The sequence below is a fragment of the Ictidomys tridecemlineatus genome, chromosome 10 (assembly GCF_052094955.1).
Source record: "Ictidomys tridecemlineatus isolate mIctTri1 chromosome 10, mIctTri1.hap1, whole genome shotgun sequence".
NCBI classification, from domain to species: Eukaryota; Metazoa; Chordata; class Mammalia; order Rodentia; family Sciuridae; genus Ictidomys; species Ictidomys tridecemlineatus.
Window position 1 is genome coordinate 34,198,441 of NC_135486.1, and position 24,641 is coordinate 34,223,081.

Genomic DNA, 24,641 nt, shown 5'->3' on the forward strand with positions numbered 1-24,641 from the left:
TGCGAGGCAAGCGCTCTACCACTGAGCTACCCTAGTCCATGAAGATGCCTCTTAATGGACCATCTGAATGGAAATAAACCAATTAGCTGAAAAATAATTTTGGAATAAAAATTTATCAAAGCATTGAATCAACTAAAATTTATTTCTAGAAAAGTAAGCTTCACATAGAAATTACGAATGAAGCATGGTGACTTCTATCTGTAATCTCAGTAACTTGGGAGGCTGAGACAAGAGGATTGCAAGTTCAAGGCCAGTCTTGGCAATTAGTAAGACCCTGTCTTAAAAATATAAAAATAAAAAACCCAATCAAAAACCACCAAAACCCAAGAGCCAAAAAGCAAAATACCAAAACCAAAACAAACAAAGGGCTAGGGATATAGCTGTGACAGGGCACCCCTGAGTTCAATCCCTGGTATACTGCCTCCCCCACCAAAAAAGAAAGAAATTATGTTTGTTAAGGTTGGCCAATATTTCATAGATTTTTGAGAAATGATAATATACCATGTTTTAAGTGTCATATATCTATCACGCACATGATAGATTTTATAAATGGCGGTGAGTTTCTCTTTCAACTAAGAGTAACACCAAGAGAGAGTACATTGAATTCTCATTATTAAGTGGTAAATCTTTCAAAATATAGGGAAGATTTAAAAAAGATCTTTGATGGTGGAATGCTTAGAAAACTTTAGTTGACATGTATAAAGTGCTAGGTAAATATAAAGCCTGTTGAATTACAGCTTAAGCACAGGTCAAAGTAACCAACTCCCAAACAATCCTTCTTCATACTAGTGTAATATTTTTTTTGGCATGGGGTAGACCCAAGAGGCAGCATTCCCACTAAAATATGCGCGTGCGCGGGCGCGCGCACACACACACACACACACACACACACACACACACACCGCATTTTTGTGGTAAACCCAGAGGCATCCTCAGCCTATTTTAGTTTTTTGTTTTGAGATGGGTCTTTCTAAGTTGCTGAGGCTGGCCTTGAGCTTGTGATCCTCCTGCCTCAGCCTCCTGAGTTACTGGGTTTGGGGGCATGTGCCACTGCATCCTATTATACATATAGAATTTGGCCAACAATTTCAGAGGGTTTGTAGGCCTTGACCAGACCCCTTTCTCTTGAGGCTTACCCAACTGATGTCACAGGATAGTTCAGTAGTGGCCCTTCCTATTCAAACTGTAGTCAGAGAAGAAAGGGAAAGCCTTTAGACAAAGCTGCAGGATGGAGGCATGAACGGGCAATAAGGAGATGGTATATGGAAAAGCCAGGCCATGTTACCTTGACCCCTGCATTATACATGGTAAGCGCTGTGGTGGTCCTGATCAGCGCATTGGTCACATCATTTCTCTCCAATATCCTAAAACAAAAAGATTAAAGTCAGACATTAGGAAGAACTATCCAATGGGGAAAGAAAGTTCATTCACTTTTCCTGAACCTCAAAAATCTTTCAGGCTGAGAGAGACAACCCGTATGTGTATTAGATGTAGTATCTGAGGCTGAGTTCATTAGTCAGGTTCAAGTGAATCAAGGGGAGGGGTAGGTTTGGGTGGGAGGTGCAGAGAAGGTAAGAATGCTTACCTGCTTACAAGGGGCCCAAACAACCACAGGTTTCTCAAGACTATATTGGTAGGAAAGGAAAACTGAAAGGGAAAGAATGAGGTTAGCAGGATCAGAGGGCTCAGCACTGTAGAGTCACTGTTCCTGCAGCCTGGATCTTCCTATTTCCGACCTGCCTCAGGGCCCTCAGCAATCAGAAGAGCAGCCAACTCATTCTGCTAGAGACCCAGGCAATTGCTACCTGGCTAGGCTTAGCTGATTGGCCAAAATGATTGCTCAGCACCCTCTAGGTTGAGTGGGAACCAAGTCCAAAAGGGGACCTGGGTGCATTAGGTCTCAGAAATGCCCCAGCAGCCCCAAGAAACAAGCCAGATCCCTCATTTTGGCTCAGCCACTGGCTGTGGTTAGATGAGAATGGGCAGAGCACTGGTTAGCACTAGGGCCCTTTTATCACTCCAAAGGTGACTTCTCTGCCACCATTTTGGTCCTTTCCAGGACTGGGGAGGAGTGGTACTCTTTCCCTCACCTCGCTTGCCAGTTGCTGCAATGTCGTCTTCAACAGTCCACTTTTAAACATATTTGGCATTGGCGTCTGCTCCAGTCTGGAAGAGAAACAAAGTTCTCAAGACTTAGCAAAGATCAAAGAGGAGGGAGACAGGCAGAAGTTTTACCCAGTCTGGTCAGGAGGTCTGCTATCTATGCCCACCCTCATCACCTCCACCACCCAATCATTCTGAAGTCAAGTACTCACATAACTACCTCCACTCCACCAGCAGGAGCTTTTCCTGTCCACCAAGTCCAAGTTAGAGTCCCTTCTTACCCACCTTGCCCTGTGCCCCTCTCTGACATCCTGTCTCATAGCACCTACCACACTGCGGCAGAATTGTCAGGTAAATTGTCATTTACCTTTGTCCTCTGCCCTGGCAAGAGGACAAAGGTAAATAAAGGGCGGCGAGCTATGGATGAGAATGACAGGGTCTATAACAACACTCACCTATGGCTGGGATTTCTTAGCAAAGTGGGAAAGAGAACTACCTGCATTCAAATACAAAATGAGGGGCTGGGGATGTGGCTCAAGCGTTAGCGCGCTCGCCTGGCATGCGCGGAGCGCTGGGTTCGATGCTCAGCACCACATAAAAATAAAGATGTTGTGTCCACTAAAAACTAAAAAATACATATAAAAAAAATACAAAATGAATACCTGTCATGGTCAAGGCTTTGTGCCAGGGGAGAGTGTACAGTAAGGAATAAAACAGTCAGTGTCCTCAAGAAACTCATAATTGGGAGAGGGCAGACAGAGAATTTAGCCAGCTCTACTAATCATTGACGATCTATGATTTCAGACTGCTTCGCTGGACTCTGGACTACTGAGTTGCCAGCCTAGCTTTTATCTGCTGGTCCCTGCTTGCCATAGGGCTGCACTGATGGATCCTCTTCTGAACCCAGCCCTTGCCTGGGCGCGCATAGTTCTGTCCCTCCTATGGCCTACACCCTGGTTTCCTAGCCCATCTTCAGGGAAGGAACTTTAGGCTCCTCAAAGCCAAAGTGGAAAAATGCCAGGTCTTTATTTCCAAGTCTCACATGGGTCCAGGTCCTGGAGCAGCTCACCTGCTGAGAGCAGCTGAGAGGATGCCAATGCTTGTCTCCTTTGGGGGTGCTGAAGAGTGGCCTGGAGTCATGTTCACTTGCAGCATGAGGTCAATTGCACCCTTCTCTGAGATGGAAATCCTGTGGAAGGGGATCAGAGATGGTCCTTCTGATTTCTTTTCACCATGAATGAATCCACAGGCCCACAGGCCCATCTGTATGGTCTGGTGGGCTAGGAGGAAGCTTCATACTGCTTTAAGAAATCTATGCGAGAGGTGCAAAGGAAGGGCAAGGGATACAGCTCAGTTGGTAGAGTGCTTGCCTCGAAAGCACAAGGCCCTGGGTTTAATCCCCAGCACCACAAAACAAACAAATAAACAAACAAAACTCAGCCACCCACACCCAAGAGGAGCAGAGGAAGGGGAAACCCAGGACAGGTTGGAGATAAGGGTGGTAAGGCAACAGGGGTTCCAGCATGGCTTATACATACCAGACTAGGGTCACCTCAAATAGGATGCAAACTTCTTCCAAGGTGGGGGATGGGGTGCCTTACTTACATGGCAAAGGGCTTCTGGAGATTGGGAATGAATCCATCCAAGATGAAGCCACACTCATCTACAATGAAGGCTAGCTGGATACCCCTGGCCTGTAGCAGTGCTGACATCTTTTGAGCCCCATTTGTTCCTGATACCTGCAGACATTGAACCCAGAGTCACAGTCTTTTTGGACCAGAAACAGACCTCCATAGATACAGGAGATGATTCTGTTTTACAGAATCCTGGAATGTAAGAGCTGGAGGTACCCAGCGCCCTTCATTTTCACAAATGAAGAAACTGGGACCCAGAGAGCGCAGTGATTTGTCCACAAACTGAGTGGTATTACTGGAAACAAAATATAGCCATTGATTTCCCTGTTCAAATAATTGATTTCTATTACACAAATGTTTCACAGGGTGCAGCTGATGGTCTACCTGCCTGCCTCAGATATTACACAGAGCTTGCTAAATATTCTATGGCATAAGGACCCAGGAACCTGAGTTTTGGTATGGTCCTTAGATAGTTGTGGCACATAGATACACAGAGAAGTTGGCAGGCCTCTATGCCATATCACAAAGACCCTGGAAGAACACAATGGACTCAGGTGAAGTACCTGCCTCCCCCAACAGGGGCCCTAGAGATAGGTTTAGGGTGAGTTGCCTTTACCTCCTCATCATGGCCCAGAGTAATGAAGAAAGATCTTCGAGGCTTATAGTTCCTGGTCAGTAGAAGTTCCAAGGCCTGGAGGATTGCCTAGGGTTCAGAAGTACCATGGAAGAGGAGAAAGACTTATTATCTAAGTAGGGTATCAGGGACAGCTTCTTGCATCAGTGCTGGTAGAACTAGCATGTTATAGACTCTCTTTAAAGAACAAATATGCAGGTTTCAGGGCACTAGTTATGGGGAAGCAGGCCTCTGCATAAAACCTTCACCACCTAGAAAAAAGTGCCAATTATCAGGACCCTGAAAGGGTCCTTCCTGGGAGATTATCTGCTCTAATCCCTATACACTTGAGAAGTCAAGGTCCACAGAAAGCAAGTGAGAGCCGGGCATTGTGGCACATGTCTGCCATCTCAGTGATTGGGAAGCTGAGTCAGGAGGATCATAAGCCTGAGACCAGCCTTTGCAACTTGTAGAGACCCTGTCTCAGAATAAAAAAATAAAAAAGGCTGGAATGTAGATCAGTAGTAGAGCTACTGGGTTTAGATCCTTAGTACCAAAAAAATAAATAAATAAAAATTAAAACAAACAAACAAACAAATAAATAAATAAATAAAATTTTTAAAAAAGGAAGTGACAACTGATGGCTGGAACCTACTTCTCCTGGAACCAGGAGTTTTTCTACCATCACCTTCTTCCTCTCAGAAGTCAGCCAAACATTCCATCCCCAGATTGATCTTTAGAGACCCCAAGGCAGAGAAAATAGCATTTCAGACCATCACAGAGTTCTTGTTGTCCAGTGTCCCCCGACCATGGATGAAGCCATCACGCTCGAGCCCTGAGAAGGGGGGCACCTCCCAGTCCTCTTCATGGGCAGGCACCACGTCAAAGTGAGCCATCAGCATGTAGGGCTGCAGGCTGGGCTCTGAGCCTTGGATAGTAAACAGGTGGCTGTAGTTTCCCACAACTTCATGCCGGATAAAGCTGGTGTTGAACACTGTAGGAAAGACTAGAAACCAAGGGATATAAAACAAGAAAGAAAGTCAGGTTTAACAGTTTCTTTTGGTCTTTCTATTATTTTGTGCTCTCTCTCTGTCTCTTTTTAAAAATGTACATCCTCCTTTAAGAAATCTCTGGGACAAAGCTAGTCTGAATTTTGATCTGCCTGTTCAATCTCTGAATCTCCTCTTCCACATATTTTAGTGTACTATTATTATGTAATAACATGCAAAGACTCCACCATTAAAATGGTAAATATCTCCAGATCTGGCTCAGGCTGACTTTTAACATGTTACCACATATAGAAATCTCTGAAGTTGAGGATCTTGTTAAAATTTGAACATAGTAGTTCCCAGTATACAAATTACTCAGAGCCAAACATGAGCCCTACATTAAAAAATATTTGGAGTTACTTTTAAGAAAACAGCATTCCTACAGTTTGTGTCACAATGGAGATAAAGATTACTGTGTTTGGCTCAAGGTCACACTTCTGTGTGCAGGTGTAGATGTCCCCAGGGTTGATTATTCAGATTATTGGTAGATCTTAACACAAGTGGCTTTAGAGAAAGAGTTTTCTCATGTGAGAAAGAGCTTTGCTCTCCTGTGGGCTTTGTTGGAAGAATCCACATATTCCTCTTCAGATACCTGGAAATAAAGTGGAAGAAGAATGTGGCTTTAATGTGTCAAATAGATAAAATAGTTTACTGTCATTGTATATTTATTTCCCTATTTTTATCAGCCTGGTCCTCCAGTTTGATGACTAAACCATTTGTCCCAGAGTGCTAGAGAAGCAGCTACCTTCTGCTCCTAGGCCACTTTAGAGGGACTGCTTTATAAAGGACTTAGGAGGGGGTCCTCCCAATTCTCCATAAGATTTTCACAGGCCAACAGGGGACTTCTAAGACTCCTTTCCTCCTCAGAGCCATTCTTCCTAGCTCTGTGATCCATGGGTGATGGGGATGAAGGGAGGAGGACTGAAGTGACAGCTTAAAGTTGCTGACTGTCTCGAGGCTTAGAAATGTGTTAGTAATGAGTCTGAGTAGGCCTCAATAGGTGGAGTACATGTATGGGGTATAGGTGTGTGAGGGCAGGTGGGGATGGGAGATACACAGGGCACAGTTTTGGACATTTGCACAGGTGGGAGGAATCGTTAGTTCTATGTTTTGATTATATAATATTTATTGAATGACACATATTTAAGGCAAACATTGAGAGAGTTCAAACTCCACTTGACAATTACATGGCTTAGTTCTTCAAAGGGAAAACCTATAGTGCCTACTCTGCCTCCTTCTCCCTTTTATACCTCCCCTCGATGGGAAAACTCAAAAAAGACCTTTAGAAATTAGACTTTTTTCTCTAATTAGTGACAAAATATGCTTCTTTATTACCCTATTGCTCCTCACCCACAGTGTGCAGCTGACCTTTATGAATGTATTCTCCAAACTCAGCCAAGGCTGTGAAGTTTGACTCTTCATGGCTAAAAGACACTGTTGGAATCTGGATGGCACCTGTCAGAGTTAAACAGACAAAGAGGAAATATTATAGATGATATGGATTGGGCATTTTTGATTAAAAAACATAGAAAGCCCAAGCACTCTGAAAACCAAAAAAATTTAAGTGTCAATAGTATACTCAAGGTGTTTTGGATTTTGGAGCATTTCAGATTTTGGATTTTCAGATTAGGGATGCTCAAGTGGTAAAGTCAATGCAAATATTCCAAAATCTGAAACACTTTTCTGGTCCCCTTTGGATAAAGGTTAGTCAACATATAACAATCATTGTTTTTTCCCAAGTCCTCTGTGGGTAAGTTGTTTTGATTTTATTTTTATTTCTAATAGTACCAGGAATGGTTTACCACTGAGGCAAATCCCAGTTCTTATTTTAAGACAGAGTCTTACTAAGGGCTCGAATCTGCAACCTTTCTGCCTCAGTCTCCTGAGTTGCTGGGATTACAGGCATGTGCCACCTCATCTGGTTTAAAAAGTTCTTTTGCATTCATTATCTTATTGCAGAGGGCAAAACAATTTGGGGGGCCATCATTATTTTCCCTAATTAGAAGATGAGGAAACAAGTTTAGCAAGTTAAGTGAGCTGCCAGATGCCAGAGATTGCTCAGGAACAAAGAGCAGAACCAGAATTTAAAAGAAGGTCTTCTGAGTTTTTTTTTAAACTAATATAATTTTTTAAGGAAAATAAAGGCAGTAGATTTTGAACTCTGATCCTGAGTAGAAAGTGATTACAAATTGCTTCCTAAGTAAGGCTTCACTTTGCCTATTAAATCATCACTCCCTCTGATAAATCTAGGTTTTATCAATCTCAAGTCTTTGCCCACTGTCCTGGGACCCTAAATCAATGAGGCTTGTATGCTTGGCTGCGTAGAGGGTAGATTGTTCCTCATGGACTGGCTCATCCAGAGTTTCACTGACCTTTCAACCAAGCCAACATTGGGGCACAAGATGCCTGGGGAAATAAGGATTAAGATGCTCCTAAACAGGTTCTTCAGTCCTTAGTTTCATCTTCCCTATGCAGGTTTCAGTTCCTGACTTGTCATAAAGCTCATCCCTTTAAATCTTGAAGTCTTTAAAGACTGAAAGGATTCTATTGTCAAATGTAAACACCACTGGGGTGGGAGGACACAATGAGTCATGACAACATTTGAGAACACTGCTCAGACACATTCACTTGGAGCAGCTTGGTCTCCAGGGGATGCCTCTGAGCGACAAATGGACTTTTATGTTCAATTTTGCTAAGGATCATCCCTATAACATTATAGCCTGCCACATGGATGGGAAATTCAAGGTTCAAAAACATTAAAACTGTCTACCCAAGAGCAGACGGAAGCTCAGAACTCAGATGTTTTGCACCCTGCTGAGAGTTCTAAGCCACATTGCTATGAGGTCACTTCTCTAGGTTTATCTATCTATCTATCTATCTATCTATCTATCTATCTATCTATCTATCTATTTTCTTCTGGGTGTGTGCTACTGGGGATTGAACCCAGTAGTGCTCAGCCTCTGAGCCACATTCTCAGACATTTTTTAAAATTTTGAGATAGGGTCTCATTAAATTGCTCAAGCCGGCCTGGAACTTGTGATTTTCCTGCTCTAGTCTCCTGAGTAGCTGGATTACAGGTGTGTACTACCCTTCAGGTCCTACCTTAGGCTCTTATGTAAACATTTGCTTTCTCCAGTGCAAAGAGACTCTGAGCAACTGCCTGCTGACTTTCAAAGGACTATTTATACTATGCTTAGGGAAAGCCCTCTCTACTTCCCAGGCCTATCACTCCAGCATGTGCACAATCCATCTCCAAACATAGCAGTTAGCATTTGTTCCCTGCATCTGCCTGCACATGTTTATGTAGGCAGTTTCTTTTAATCCACTACTTAATGAAAGGGAAAAGACTGGAGTGAAACCCCGTGGGAGGAAGGATCTCATTATCCCACAGGATCTAGCACTCAACAGAAAGTTTCCTCTTTTCACCTGGAAAACAGAGATTTAAATGAATGAGTTGTCAGCATTGTTAGGTTCTTCCATTAGGAAAGGGAATTGGGTACATCCCACACCTCAGGAACATTCTACAACCCCGAGAACAATCTGGAACCCAGTGAATACTCCTGGATATTAGATGTTGACACCCAGTGACCATTCCTTGTTGTGGGACCATGGAGAAGGTCACTTGATCTATGCCTCAATTCCTCTTCTTTGAGGACAATACAGAGATCATTTAGTCTTATTTTAAGAACCACAAGGATTTAACAGATGTGAAATTTTCCAAAGGCTGAAAGTGCTGTTCAAACAAAAGCTGTCGGAACACTGGAGACTGTGTAGGGTGGGAGGAGGACATGACAAGAGGAGCGAAGGTGGAGCCTCCAGGCGAGAAAGGGAACACCGAAGTCACAGAAACCAGGTCAAGGGGAAGAGTGGCGAACCCCAGGTCAGGGCATGGTGTGCTGGGACCCGGCTGGGTATGGGGAGGAGCTCCGACTTGAGCAGCGGCCCTTCTGCCGAGGGAAACGGGAGTCAAGGGTTGACCGGAGAACCGCGGGACTCAAGTTGGTGAAGGGGACCCAGGTTCACCTTTCAGCGCCTCTTTCATAGCGACGAGCTCCTCTTCGCTGAACTCAGAAGGTATTCGCGACGCACCCTGAAACTCCCTGCCCTTCAGGCCATTGGATCTGGAGACAATGGCAAAAACTAGCAGCAACACAGCCGCCAGGGCCACCACGCAAACATTACACCGAGCCATGCTTCTCTGGAGTCTCTGCTACCTGTCGCCCGCCGCCGAAGTTTGGACCTAAACGCCCAGATCTCCTGCCTGGTTCTGTCACTGCTCCAATTCTCGCTATCTGAATTAGCTCCACCCCATTACCAGATATGGCCAATCACCGCTTGGTTTGGGCTGCGGAACAACCAATCGACGCAAAGACTCCGCCCCAGTCCCCGCAAGGCATTTTGGGGGTCGTGGTTTCTCTTCCAGTAGCAGGTTACTGAAGGGCGGAGGTGAGATAGGGCTCCAGATGAGGGTAAAGGTCTTGGTGGCGCTTGGCTTTTCTCTGAGATACTAGTTAATGCCTTGCTGTGTGACGGCAAATCCAAATTTTATTTTTTATTTTTTTGGGGAGGAGGGTACTGGGGATTGAATTCTGAGGGGCTCAAGTACTAAACCACATCCCCAGCCCAACAAAATGTATTTTATTTGGGTCTCACTGTGTTGCTTAGCGCCTCGCCATTGCTGAGGCTAGCTTTAAACTCGCGATCCTCCTGTCTCAGCCTCCTGGGCCGCTGGGATTACAGGCCAGTGTCCCTGTGCCCGGCTGCAAATCCAAATTAAAGCCAGGAGAAGGCAAAGTAAGATGAACAAAGCTTACCAAACCGTACTATGGTGTTTGGCTTCTTCTGAAGTCATTCCCTATGTTCTGTGGGGGAGCTTTGCGGGTTCCGGACTTGATTTCATCTGAAATTGGAAGATAATTTCTCTGTTTATAGATAATGCTTTGAAATACCATTTAGGAGGGGAAGTGACCCACTTTTGCCATCCCAGCAACTCTGGAGGCAGAGGCAGGAGGACTGCAAGGTCAAGGCCAGCCTCAGCAATTAGCGAGGTCCTCAGCAACTTAGTGTGACAGTAAGGGGGGGGGCGGGGGGAGAAAGGAAAAAAGAAATACCAGTTTACCAGCCTAGCGGGTTTGCTTCCATTCAGGTATTTCTTGAAAGTTTGGTTTTTGTTTTTGTACTAGGGATTGAACCCAGGGTGCTTTACCACTGAGCTGTCTCCAGCCCTTTTTATTTTTATATTTTGAGAGCGCATCTCACTAAGTTGCCGAGGGTATTGCTAAATTGCTGAGGCTCTTGCTAAATTGCTGAGGCTGACCTTGAATTTCCAATCATTCTACCTCAGCCTCCCCAGTTGCTGGGATTACAGATATGTACCACTTGCCCAGATTAATTTAAAGTATCCTAATATTAATGTTAATATTGCTTTTTGCCACTCTAGGCAAGTTAACACTAAGACTGTTGGTTTGTGTAGAGGAGAATGAGAGGAGGGGTTGGGCAGGACAGAAGAAAGAGACAGACATTATTACCCTATATATATATGATTACACTCCTGGAGTGACTCTGCACTGTGTACCAGAGGAATGAGAAGTTGTGCTCCATTTGTGTAAAATATGTCAAAATGCATTCTACTGTAAAAAAATAAATAAATTAAAAAAAGAAAAAATATCTTTTGCCCTTTTGTTATGAGATGTTTATTGACTTTTAGGAATCAGTATACTAGAGTGGGAAGTTATATTTACATGTCATTTGCAGGAAAATGGGTAGAGATGAAACAAACCAAATTCAGAAAGTCGATTTGAATGTTTTCTCTCTTATGTGAAAGCTAGAGTGGAAAAAGGAAAAGAGGTGAGGGAATGGTTTCATGAAAATTGAAGGGAGATCCATAGAGTTAGAGAAAGGGGACCTGGTGAAGGAACTACTGGAGAATGATATTGGCCAAATTATATTGTTATATATTATATTTTTATAATTGTGTTATTGATTTCCCTTTGATATAAATATCAGTTTTTTTATTCATTCATCTGTTGGTGGATTCTTAGGCTGGTTCCATGGGTTGGCTATTATGAATTTGTGAATGGCGCTGCTATAAACATGGGTATACGTGTTTATATCACCATAGTATTATGACTTTTACTCTTTAGGATAAATACTGAGGAGTGGCATTTTAGGGTCATATGATGGTTCTACTCCTAATCTTTTGAGAAACCTCTATACTGATTTCTATAGTGGTTGTACTAATTTACCATCTCACTAACAGTGTAAAAGTGTTCTTTTTCTCTGCATCCTTTCCAGCATTTATTATTGTGTGTATTTTGTATGTGTGTGTGGGGGGAAGGTACTGGAGATTGAATCCAGGGTTATTTAACTACTGAGACACATCCCCAGTCCTTTTAATTTTTTAAAATTTTATTTTGAGACAGGGTCTCACTAAGTTGCTGTGTTAAGTTGCTGAGGTTGGTTTTGAACTCGTGATCCTCCTGCCTCGGCCTCCTGAGTTGTTGGATTGAAGGTGTACACTACTGAACCTGGCTTATTCTGTGTATTCTTGTCGGAGTCCAGCTCCAACAAGGGATCTCAGGAAATGAACCGATGGTGAGGAGTTGGCGAAAGCGGGGTGGAGAAACAACACAGACACCAAAGTGAAGGTGTTGATCCCAATCTTTACTTGTGAAGTTGATCATATATACTTTTCATCTTGGCAGGCTCACAGTACTTTGTGGTTACAAAACAGGAATCATTATTCAAAGAAACAAAATATTACGTAGCTACAATTAGAATAGAAGAATGTATCTTGGCTTATGCATAAGCAAGCATTTTTCCTTTCTGTTCGTGTTTTGCTTTGAGCTATTTCTGCTTAGTTAACTTCTAATAATAGTTAGAAATGTCCCAGACTATTGGCCTATATCTTGACTATTCTTTCTTGACTTACTGACTAGAACCGGTGCCATGGTTACAGCAAGTGGTTAACTTGTTATTAATTTTAATCAAACAAGAGTAAGAGCACAGACCATTGTGCACAGGTACAAGAACAAGTTGCCCAGTACTAAGCACTAATCTGTCTTCTTAACATTAATTCTTCTTCTCTAGATTTTAATTTAATTTCTCAAAAACTTCCTTGACAGGAATACAGGGAGTTTCTCATCAGACATTAACAATTTATACTCCACAGCTGAATCATTGCATTTAGAGCAAACAGATCTTAGAAGTAGTTGCATTAATTGGGAAAGTCATGTTTTTTCCTTCATACTTAATGGTCATAGGAGAAATTGCAACTATACTTATTAAAGGAATACAAAAACAGACCAGCCCATTCCCAGAAACATACTGCGCTCCTCCAGAGGATGGATGCCTTACGCCATCCACCTCAGTAGGGCCTTGCCATTGCCTGAGTCAGGGATGCCATTCTGATTGATGGCTGCCATTCTGACTGGATCGAGGTAAACTCTCAGTATTATTTTGATTTGTATCTCCCTAGTTGCTAACAGTGTTCAACAATTTTTTTCGTGTATTTGTTGGCCATCTGTATTCTTTTGAGAAGTGTCTGTCTAGTTCATTTTGCTCCTTTATTAACTGGGTCAATATGCTATCTTAAAAGGGTTAAACTTTCACCTTTTATATTAATGTCCTTTTTCTATCTGGAATTGAATTTTTATATGTGGCATGAGGTCAGGGTCCAATTTATTATTTTTTCCCAACTAGATGATAACCAATTTTCCCATTCATTTAACAGTTTGTTCTTCCTCAGTGATTTGCAATGCCTACTCTATAATTAATTAGTTTTCATATTTAAGTGGGTCCCATTATTGGCCTAATTATTTCACTGATTGTTTTGTTCATTACTATGCTACTGTGACTATCTTAATTACTATAAGCTTTAAAATATGTTTTAATATCTTGATAAAGCATGCTACTTATGAAATTGGTTACTGTAGTAATAAAAATTACATTAATAAGTTTAAAAAATGTGAACCACAGTTATGTTCCTGGAATAAACTACACTGGATAAACCTACTGCTGGATTCCTTTTAGGATTTTTACAATTTTGCTTATGAGCTTCATTTGGCCTATAATTTTTCTTTTTTTGTGATATTCTTGTTTGGCTTTAGCATTGAGTGTTTGGTAGCTTCAGAAATCTAATTAAAGAACACAGTAGAGATTTTGATCTGCTCTCAATATTCATCCTCCCTCATTTCTAAGCAATAAGAATCCTGAGTTTCAGCTCAGCATGATTAGCCACATTTCTCAGACCCTTGTGTCTGCTGAGGTTTGCAATATGGCTATATTTGGAGAATGAGAGATGAACGGAAGTGTGTTATGTGATTGAGAACATGTCTCTGAGGATACACTCTTTTTATTTATTTGATTTGATTTGATTTTAAATATTTATTTTCTAGTTGTAACTGGACACAATATCTTTATTTTATTTATTTATTTTTATGTGGTGCTGAGGATTGAACCCAGGGCCTTGCACGTGCTAGACGAGTGCTCTACCGCTGAGCTTACAACCCCAGCCCCCCTTTTTATTTTTATTTGTGTCCAGTGTTGGGGATGGAACCCACGCCTCGTGCATGAGAGGCAAATGCTCCACCTTGATGCACTCTTTAAAAATCCTTTTCTCCACTCTCAGCTGTACTGACTGCCGCTCTAGCAGCTGTGTTGGACTGTGATGACATGGTCCACTCAGGGGCAAGGCAAGAGGTAAGCTAGAAGAAGCCCGAGCCCTTGAAAGCTTCCTGCACTAGCTGTACTAGCTCTGGACCCACTACTTCTGGATTGTTTTAACACAGAGAGAAATTTCTACCACACTTAAACTACTAAAAAGGAGTAACTTTCCTCCATTTTCTTTTCTTTTGGTTTGCATTTTCTGGAAAAGTGTGTATAAAGTTGGAAAAAAATTCTAATATATTTTTCTTTTTAAAACATATTTTTCTAGTTGTAGATGGACACAATACCTGTATTTAAATCATGTATTTTTATGTGGTGCTAAAGATTGAACCCAGTGCTTCATGCATGCAAGGCAAGCTCTCCACCACTGAGCCACAACCCAGTGTTCTAATATATTTTTCTAATAAACTCTACAAATAAAATCACCTGAAGTTAATCCGGAATTTCACTTAATGGTTATAAAACTTTTCAGGCTTTTGATTATTTTTTTAAATTCCATTTTGGGAAATTATTTTTATTTTACTAGCCATTTATTCATTTCATCTAAGTTTTTCATTTGTAGTTAAAAGCTTAACCTCTGGAACCAGCCTGCCTGGCTTAAAATCAGCTTCTTCACTTACAAGATGAATAACCTTGGGAAACTTACCTCTCTCATCTCAGTTTCTTTTTCTGTAAAATGGGGATAATAAGAACATGAGCCTTTTAGGGTTTTGGGGAAGATTAAGTGAACTGAAATATGTAAAGGACTTGGAAGAGTACATAGCACCTAGTAACCACTCAATAAATGTAAGCTATACTATGTAATTAAATATAATAGTGAAATTAATTTTGTTATATTTCTACTTACACATAACAATTTGATCACTCTCATTTCCTAGTATCTTTCTTTTCCCTACCTTTCTCCCCAAATCTACTTGCTCTACTCTACCTTTTCCCCTTCTATTATTGCTCTTTTAATTAGTGCATTATGTGTGTGTGTGTGTGTGTGTGTGTGTGTGTGTGTGTGTGTAGGATTCATTGTGGTAAATTTGAACATGAAGATAACATAGTTTGGTAGATTTCATTCCCCATTCTCCTCTCTCCTCCCACCCCTCCATCACCTTCCTGTAGTGTTTTGATCTCCAGCCTATTTTAGGATATTTACCCCTTTTTATTATTCTTTCCCCTCCCCCTAATACACACATACACACACACACACACACACACACACACACACACCACATTATCTTTATCCATTTATCTGCTGACAGACACCTAGGCTGGTCCCTAACTTGGCTATTATGAATTGTGCTGCTATAAAAATTGTTATGCAAGTATCATTATAGTGTGCTGGTTTTAGATTTTTTTGGGGAATAATTCCAAGGAGTGGAACAGTTGGGTCCTAGTCCAAAGACTAGGATGTATTGCTAGTCTTTGGAGTTGCCTCAAAAGACTCAATGTGCCAATTTGCAGTCCCACCAACAATGTACATGTGTACCTTTCCAATCACATCCTTGCCAGCAATTATTATTGTCTGTGTTTTTAATGATTGCCATTCAAACTGGAGTAAGATGATATCTTCTCAGTGTAGTTTTGATTTGCATCTTCCTGATTGCTATGGATGTTGAATGTTTTCCTCCTATATTTGTATTTCTTCTTTGGAGACATGTCTGTTTAGATCTTTCGTCTATTTATTCATTTGGGAGGAAATCTAGCCAAGGAGGTGAAACAACTCTACAATCAAAAGTTTAGAACACTGAAGAAAGAAAATGAAGAAGCCCTCAAAAGTCAGAGAGAACTTTGTTGTTCAATGGACAGACAGAGTTAATATTGAAAAATGGCCAGAGTACCAAAAACAATCTACAGATTCAATGCAATCCCCATCAAAATTTTTCTAGTTCTTCATAGAACTAGAAAAATAGTCCTAAAATTCTTATGGAAGAATAAAAGACAAAGAAATCCTGCACACTAAGCAGGAGGCTGGAAGCATCACAATTTCTGACTTCAAATTAATTTACATAGCTATAGTAGCAAAAGCTGCATGGTACAGGCATAAAAACAGACACAAAGACCATTGGAAAAGAATAGAAGACACAGAGACAAATCCACATAGCTACCGTCATCTAATCCTTGACAAAGGTGCTGAAAACATACATTGGAGAAAAAAGTTTTTTTTTTTTAAATGGTGCCAGGAACACTGGATATCCATATGTAGAAAAATGAAACTAGAACCCTCTCTCTCACCCTGTACAAAAAATATCGACTCAAAGTGGATCAAAGACCTAGGAATTAGACCAGAAACTCTGAAACTACTAGAAGAAGACATGGGGCAACACTCCAACATATTGGCATAGGCACTGACTTCCTTAATAAGACTCCTAAAACACAAGAAGTAAAACCAAAATCAATAAGTGGGCTGGCATCAAATTTAAAACTTCTGCACAGCAAAGGAAACAGTTGAGTGTGAAGAGAGATTATACAGAATGGGAGAGAATCTTTGCCAGTAACTATTCCTTCAAGGGATTAATATCCAGGATATATAAAGATCTCAAAAAAGCTTTGAACATATTTGTTTTTCCAACTACTAATGTGAACATTTGGTGTCAATTTTCATTTTTTCTAATAATAGTATTTGAGGATATGCATTTTCTTTGAAGCATTGCCTTCCTGCACACCACAAATTTTAGGCACATTTGTAATCCCAGCTACTTGGGAGGCTGAGGAAGGAGAGTTGAAAGTTTGAGGCCAGACTGGGCAATTTAGTGGGACACTGTCTCAAAATAAAAAATAGGAAGAACTGGGGATACAGCTCAGTGGTTCAATCCCCAGTACTGCAAAACAAAAACAAAACAAAAAAACAAAACAAAAAACAACAAACAAAACATTTGATATGTAGTATTTTCATTGTTGTTTAGGTCTAAGTGTTTTTAACTTTCCATGTGATTTCATTTTTCACTATAAGTTGTTTAGAAGTGTTTTTTTAAAATATTGTAAATGTGGAGCCTGGTGCGGTGGTGCAGTGGCTGGGGAGAATCCAGAGTTCAAAGCCAGCCTCAGCAAAGGGCGAGGCGCTAAGCAACTCAGTGAAACCCTGTCTCTAAATAAAATACAGAATAGGGCTGGGGATGTGGCTCATTGGTCCAGTGCCTCTGAAGTGTCCATTATGATATTTTCTTTTTCATCATGGATGTTAGTAATTTGAGTTTTCTCTTGTCTTCTCTTTGCTAGCATAGCTAATGGTTTATTAATTTTATTTAGTTTTTCAAAGAATGAAGTTTTTATTTTGTCAATTTTTTTCAATTGCTTCTTTTGTTTCAATTTCATTGATTTCAGCTCGGATTTTAATTATTTCCTGTCTTCTACCGCTTTTGGTGTTGATCTGTTCTTCTTTTTCTAGGGCTTTGAGATGTAATGTTAGATCATTTAGTTGACTTTTTCTTCTTTGAAGGAATGAACTCCATTGCAATGAACTTTCCTCTTAGAACTGCCTTCATATTGAAAGGTTAATAAAATAGGTACTTGTCACTCCGTTTCTCTATATGCTTAACAAAACACTGTTGAAATCTTAAGAACTGTTTGCTAATCTTGTTCTCAGAAATGTGCTGTCCCTAACTGTGGACTGTCTGCTAATCTTGTTCCCAGAATGAGCTGTCCCCAACTGCCAAACTACAAAATGTAACTTCTCTCGCTGCCCTCTCCATGGAAAGTATATAAACTCTGCTCAAGCTGTTCTCAGGGCTCTATCTCTCTTTGCTATAGAGAGAGCCCTAGCATGCTGGTCTCCAAATAAACCCACCCTTCTGCTTTTGCATAAGACAGTCTCTTGTGGTCTCTTACTCCGACGTTTCGCCGGACCCTTACATTTGGTGCGTTGGCCGGGAACTGCGCATCGCCGGACAGGGAGACCTCAACAAGACTCTTTAGGGGGGTAAGTAAGGCGCCTTATCTTCTTCTTTTTCGTCTCCTCCTCCTCCTTCTTCTCCTTCTTGTTTTTCCTTTGCGATCGCTCAGAGTCTGGTTTTGGGCTGGAGAGCGTAAGCTCTCAGGGCCTTCTGGTTTTGGGCTGGAGAGCGTAAGCTCTCAGGGCCTTCTGGTTTTGGGCTGGAGAGCGTAAGTTCTCAGGGCCTTCTGGTTTTCTGGTTTTGGGTTGGCAGAGTGTGGTTGTCAGTGGAGAGCGTAAGTTCTCCCTGGCGGTGGTGGATAGACGTGTCCCTGAAGCCACAGACCACGTCTCCTCAAGGGACGCCTTGGGAGACTCTGGGGGGGACGGAGGTGCCCCCATCTGGGAGGGACAAGGTGCCCTCATCTGTATTCTGCTGCCAACCCGTCTGGTCTTGCCGGCATCTATTCTTTCTCTCAGGTTGAATTCACTGTCTGATTTAATCTTTGCCTCTAAACTTGTGTTACACGTTTATTGTTTACTGTGTGTCCATGTTTGTGTCACATTTGTATTGTCCCTGTCCTTGTTAAAGTAACTTTCATTATGAGACAGAGTCATTCCACGCCTCTGTCCCTGACCCTTGATCACTGGGCTGAAGTCCGCATAAGGGCTCAGAATCTTTCTTTTTCAGTAAAACGCCGGACCTGGCAGACTCTCTGTGCTACAGAATGGCCCGCCTTTGGAGTTGGATGGCCTCCAGAAGGATCTTTCTACTCCCCACTAATTTGAAAAGTCAGAGATATTGTCTTTGTCTTTCAGCTGGGACCACATAGCCATCCAGATCAACAGCCGTATATCTTAACTTGGCAGGACCTTTGTGAATCTCCTCCTCCTTGGGTGAAGGCTTTTCTTGTCCCTGTTCCTGCTCCTACCCCTCCCCCTACGATTCTATCTCTCAAACCTCCTCCTCCACCCTTTGTTCTCCCTGAGTCTCAAGATTTGACTCTGCTGGACTCTCCTCCCTTTCCTTATCCCCTGCCTCCATTCCCCAACCCCCAACACCCTCTAAGTGATTCCCCTGTTGCTGACTCAGCTTCTCCACCATTAAAGGAGGTTAAGCAAGCCCAGCACCCTTCAGATGACTTCCCCGAGTCACACATAGACCCTCCTCCCTTGGAGAAAGCTGGCCCGGCTAAAGGAACTCGCCGGCAGCGAATGATTAAAAACCCTGAAGCCCCCGTGATACTTCCCCTCCGTCCTCATGGGCCAATGATAGAGGATGGCCATGGTGGAGAAATGCAAGTCTACCAGTATTGGCCTTTCTCCTCTTCAAATCTATATAACTGAAAAAATAACAATCCCCCTTTTTCCAAGGACCCCACCCGGCTCACAGGTCTGATCGAGTCATTGATATTTTCACACCAGCCTACTTGGGATGACTGCCAACAACTCTTAGGTACTCTCTTCATGACAGAGGAACAAGAGAGAATCCTCCTGGAAGCAAGAAAAAATATCCTCGGACCAGATGGGCGACCGACACAACTTCCCAGCATAATCGAAGCCGACTTCCCCTTGAACCGACCTAACTGGGACCCCAACACCTTTGAAGGTAGGGAGCATCTGTCCACTTATTGCCGGGCTCTAATAGCGGGTCTCTGAGCAGCCGCTAGACGGCCAACTAATTTGACCAAGGTAAGAGAGATTATTCAGGGGCCTAATAAATCACCCTCTATGTTTCTGGAGAGAATTATGAAGGCATATAGGAGATATACTCCTTTTGATCCTCAGGCAGAGGATCAAAAGGCATCTGTCATGATGGCCTTTATTGGGCAAGCTGCCCTGGATATTAAAAAAAAAAGTTACAATGCTTAGGTGGATTACAAGATATGACTTTGAGAGATTTAGTCACAGAAGCCGAGAAGGTATACTATAAGAGAGAAACTGCGGAAGAGAAGGAACAAAGGAGGGAGAAAGAAAGGGAGCAAAGGGAGGATAAAAGAAACAAAAGACAGACTGAGGCATTGACTAAGGTCCTGGTCACAACAACAAATAGGTCAGAAGTTAGGAGACAGGGAGACAGAAAGGGATACCTGGGCCCACGCCAGAAGCCACACCTGGCCTCAGATCAATGTGCCTACTGTAAAGAAAAAGGACACTAGGTCAAAGAGTGCCCTAGAAAGAAACAGCCATGCCAACCAGCCATTCTAACTTTGGAGGATGACTAGGAAAGTCGGGACTCGAATCCCCTCCCCGAGCTCAGGATAACTTTTAAAGTGGAGGGGACCCCAGTAAACTTTGAAGTGGATACAGGGGCAGTATACCCAGCCCTTAAGGCCCCAATGGGCCCTCTATCAACTAAAATGTCTCAAGTTCAAGGGGCTAATGGCAGTAAATATTAGGCTTGGACAACTAAGAGGACCATGGATCTGGGGAAAAGAAAAGTCCATCACTCTTTCCTCCTTCCTAGTGATCCCAGAATGCCTAGCCCCATTGATGGACAGAGATCTGCTCACCAAACTCCGGGCCAGAATAACTTTTAACCCTGAAGGCCCCCAAATGGAATTTCTAAATCCTTCAGTAAAAACTCCTATAGTCATGGCTTTAACTATGTCAGTAGAAGATGAACATCAATTCTTCACACCCCCCAAGACTGATCAAACAGGCAAGCTATCCCAGAAATGGATAACAGATTACCCAGATGCCTGGGCAGAAACTGCTGGGTTAGGCCTAGCTGTGAAACAACCTCCAATAATGGTGGAATTAAAAACCTCAGCCTCCCCAATTAATATTAAACAATATCCTCTGAGCAAAGAAGCTAAAGATGGGATAAGGCCCCATATTCAGAAATATCTGGCCTTAGGGGTCCTAAGGCCCTGTCAATCGGCCTGGAACACTCCCCTGCTACCAGTAAAAAAGCCAGGAACCGGGGACTATCGCCCTGTTCAAGACTTAAGAGAGATCAACAACAGAGTGCAGGACATTCACCCCACAGTACCTAATTCGTACAATCTGCTTAGCACCCTGAACCCTGAGCGAAAATGGTATACTGTCCTGGACTTAAAAGATGCTTTCTTTTGCTTGCCTCTGCATAAAGATAGTCAATTGCTGTTTGCTTTTGAGTGGGTAGACCCAAAAACCAGAACATCTGGTCAACTAACTTGGACCAGATTTCCACAGGGATTTAAGAACTCCCCCACTCTTTTTGATGAAGCCCTCCACAGAGATCTCAATAACTTCAGAACCATGCACCCTGAAGTCACCCTACTCCAATATGTGGATGACCTGCTACTGGCAGCGGACACCAAGGAAAACTGTGAGTCTGGGACCCAAGCACTACTATCTGAGCTTGCTCAACTTGGGTATAGAGCTTCTGTCAAAAAGGCCCAAATTTGCCAGCAAGAAGTAATCTTCCTGAACTATTCCCTTAGGGGCGATAAACGATGGCTCACTGAGCCCAGAAAACAAACCGTTGTGCAGATACCACCCCCATCTAACAAGAGGGCAAATGAAGAAGCTAAATTGGCAGTCCTAAATGGAGTTAACCATGTTAACACTTTCCACACCGGGGGAACATAAGTCAGGAGATTTAACTACGTCGGAGCACCCCGACAACTTAACATCTGAGGACACTGACACTGAACTCCTTGACAACACTGAACCCAACTTGCAATTTCAGAAAGCCCTACACTACATTAAGGATGTACATCAACTCACTCACCTTGGTTCAAAGAAACTGCAGGCATTCCTAAAAGATCAAGAACAGAGTTTTCCACTAACCAGCTCACAGCGAAAAAAATTAGCTGAACGAGTAACAAAAGCCTGTCGGGTCTGTCAATTGGTTAATGCTTACCCCTCCAAGCTTCCTATAGGAAGGCGCCTTCGAGGAACCAGACCAGGAAAATTCTGGGAAGTGGACTTTACTGAAATTAAGCCAGCAAGGTATGGACTTAAATATCTCCTAATCTTTGTAGATACATTTTCAGGATGGAGTGAAGCCTTCCCCGCAAAAAAAAGAAACGGCGCAAATGGTGGTCAAGAAGATCCTGGAAGATATTTTTCCAAGATGCGGCCTGCCTAAGGTAATAGGGTCCGATAATGGACCGGCGTTCATGGCCCAGGTAAGTCAGGGGTTAGCCAGGACCCTGGGGATTAATTGGAAGTTGTATTGCGCTTATAGACCCCAGAGCTCAGGACAGGTAGAAAGAATGAATAGAACCATTAAAGAGACCTTGACAAAATTAAGCTTAGAGACCGACATAAAAGATTGGACTATGCTCCTGCCTTATGCATTGTTTCATGCAAGAAATACTCCCTCTGTTTCTTTGTGTAACCTCACCCCCTATGAAATTCTCTATGGTGCCCCTCCTCCAATAAGGGACCTGACCCCAACTCTAAGACCTAACGATTCCTTTCACACCCCCTTGCTTGACAGACTTAAAGCTTTTAAAAAAACTCAGTGATACCTGTGGAAACAGCTGGCCACTGCCTACCAACCTGGGAACAAAGGAACTCCACACCGATATCAAGTGGGAAACTTCCTCTATGTAAGACGACATCAGGTGTCATCCCTAGAACCCCGCTGGAAAAGACCATACCAGGTGCTACTTATAACACCTACAGAGGTAAAGGTAGACGGAATCACTTCCTGGATCCATGCCTCTCATCTCAAGCCTGCGCCCTGTCCAGATTCTGGTTGAAATTTAAAAAAGACTGGTAACCCTCTCAAATTGTGTATTCGCAGTGTGGATAGGGCTATAGATTCTCCCCTTGGCCACCAGTAGTCCTAACCCTCATCAGCCCGTTCAGCAGCAATGGCTGATCATAAATCCTACTGGACAGGAAGTATGGTCTATCTCACATACAGCCCCCTTAGGTACCTGGTGGCCATCTCTCCACCCAGACATTTGTCAGTTGGCTATAGGTCTTTCCTATTGGGTATCCCTGATGAAGAGGATCCCACTAAAATTCCATTAAATCCCTTCCGTACCATAGATAATAAAAACAAACATTATGGATGTAGGGACACGAGAGCCAGATACAAGTTGGTTAACCTAGATTACTATCTTTGCTCGGCGGACTATCAAAGCCACAAACAGTCACGGCTGTGTGGGGAAAAAAACCGACTTCTTCTGTAAGTCATAAGGATGTAAACATACAGGGGCTACCTAATGGAACCCAAACCTCTGCCAGTTCTCAGACCATTGCCCCCTTGCTGAAGTAATAGGTACTAAGGTATCTGTCCACCCATTCACTCCTCTCTTCTCCTGTCAGTGCCCACACCAGGTCCCACCAGGACTATCCAAGATGTAATGAAAATGGCCTTTAAAGTTGCTTTATCATTACTAAAAACAGGTTACTAAAAATTTAAAGTCCCTCACAGGCTTTTTGGGATACTCACTCCAGTCTTCCCCTCTGCTCTACCTGTTCTACTACTCAAGTTTTTGTTGCTAGGAAAATCCCAAGCCCTTTTCCCATTATTCTTTTACATCTCGCCTTCCTCATTCTCAGATCCACGGAGCTGCTCTCAGCCCCACCTTCCCCGTCCTCCCCCTCTATACCAGGCCCACAGGAAAGTCTTAACTGACCTTCTCCAGAAGTCTTCACTATGGCTGACTTTAGGACTTTCAGCAAAAAAGTCCTTATAAAAGAGTTCAGTATAGATAAACTTCCTCTTTTCATGTTGCCCTGTTCTACTTGGCCACTGGCTGGAAAAATCAGCACTCCTAAGCTAGACACCCCCTTACTAGTTTTTCACAAAATATGTGAACAAGGCCTCTGGCCTTGAGCTGGGACTTCTCAGAGATGGCTACATTTCTAAGATAAAAAAGTTATCAACTGGGCTCCATGGTAACAGCTGACAAAAAAAAAAAAAGTTCTCCCCCTCCCAGGTGTCCTTAAAAAGTTAACTTGCCCAGAACAGAAAAAAAAAATAACAGAAACAAAAACTGCTTTTTGTGAACTTCTGCAGACTGTGAACTTCTGAGCCCCTTTGCTTATATGTTAAGTACAAAATTCTGAAACTACCTAAACTTGGGGTTCAGGGGATTAATTGATTACAACAGAAACAATGCCCTCTGAATCCGGTTGCAACCAAATATAACTTTTCCCTGTCTTCAGTGCTATCTTAGGTACCTTGCCTTGTCCGTCCCTACAACAGTATAATTCTATATACTTAAACATTATTTATATTTTCATAAAATGGTCAACAGATGTAATTAATTATGTAATGGTGCAGATGTTTCCCAGAGTGCTCTATCATGATGCAGGTTCATTTAAAGATCAAATAAGGGGACATACAACCTGGTTCTGCCGGGAACCTGTAGCCCTCACTCTAGCCATCTTATTAGAAATGGGAATTGCTGCAGGGGTGGGCACAAGGACTACTGCCCTGGTCCGTGGGACACAACGAATGACCCAATTAAAACAGTAATGGACCAAAACTTAAAGATATTAGAAACCTCCATCACAGCTTTACAGGAATCTTTAACCTCTCTCTCTCTGAAGTTGTTTTACAGAACAGGCGAGGGTTAGACCTCCTCTTCTTGAGAGAAGAGGGCCTTTGTGCTGCATTGAGGGAAAAATGTTGTTTTTATGCTGACCATACTGGAGTTGTAAAAAATCAATGAGTAAACTAAGAAGACGCCTTGAAGAGCGTCAAAGAGAGAGAGAGACCCAAAAAGGGTGGTATGAGTCCTGGTTCACACAGTCCCCCTGGT

The 24,641-nt window shown here is 42.6% G+C and overlaps 1 protein-coding gene and 1 long non-coding RNA gene across 4 annotated transcripts in view; one reads left to right on the top strand and one right to left on the bottom strand.

Moving 5' to 3' along the window:
• Positions 1–23,683, bottom strand: part of Pm20d1 (peptidase M20 domain containing 1) — a 37,880-nt gene extending 14,197 nt beyond the window's left edge. The window contains exons 1-9 of one of the 3 annotated variants that reach the window (XM_078022708.1): positions 9,423–9,691; positions 6,768–6,854; positions 5,124–5,356; positions 4,354–4,440; positions 3,709–3,842; positions 3,173–3,292; positions 2,091–2,166; positions 1,586–1,647; positions 1,286–1,364 (exon numbers count right to left, since the gene is read on the bottom strand). In XM_078022708.1, the coding sequence (XP_077878834.1) occupies positions 1,286–1,364; positions 1,586–1,647; positions 2,091–2,166; positions 3,173–3,292; positions 3,709–3,842; positions 4,354–4,440; positions 5,124–5,356; positions 6,768–6,854; positions 9,423–9,591 (1,047 nt within the window). In that variant the 5' untranslated portion in view covers positions 9,592–9,691. Of the gene's footprint in view, positions 1–1,285; positions 1,365–1,585; positions 1,648–2,090; positions 2,167–3,172; positions 3,293–3,708; positions 3,843–4,353; positions 4,441–5,123; positions 5,357–6,767; positions 6,855–9,422; positions 9,692–23,510 lie in introns of those variants that run through there. The other 2 variants (XM_078022707.1, XM_005329494.5) reach the window with 2 other exon arrangements.
• LOC144367196 (uncharacterized) lies at positions 17,504–21,676 on the top strand. The gene is made up of 2 exons (XR_013426497.1): positions 17,504–17,973; positions 18,745–21,676. It is a non-coding gene; the product is annotated as an uncharacterized LOC144367196 (long non-coding RNA).
• Positions 23,684–24,641: the final 958 nt, after the last annotated feature.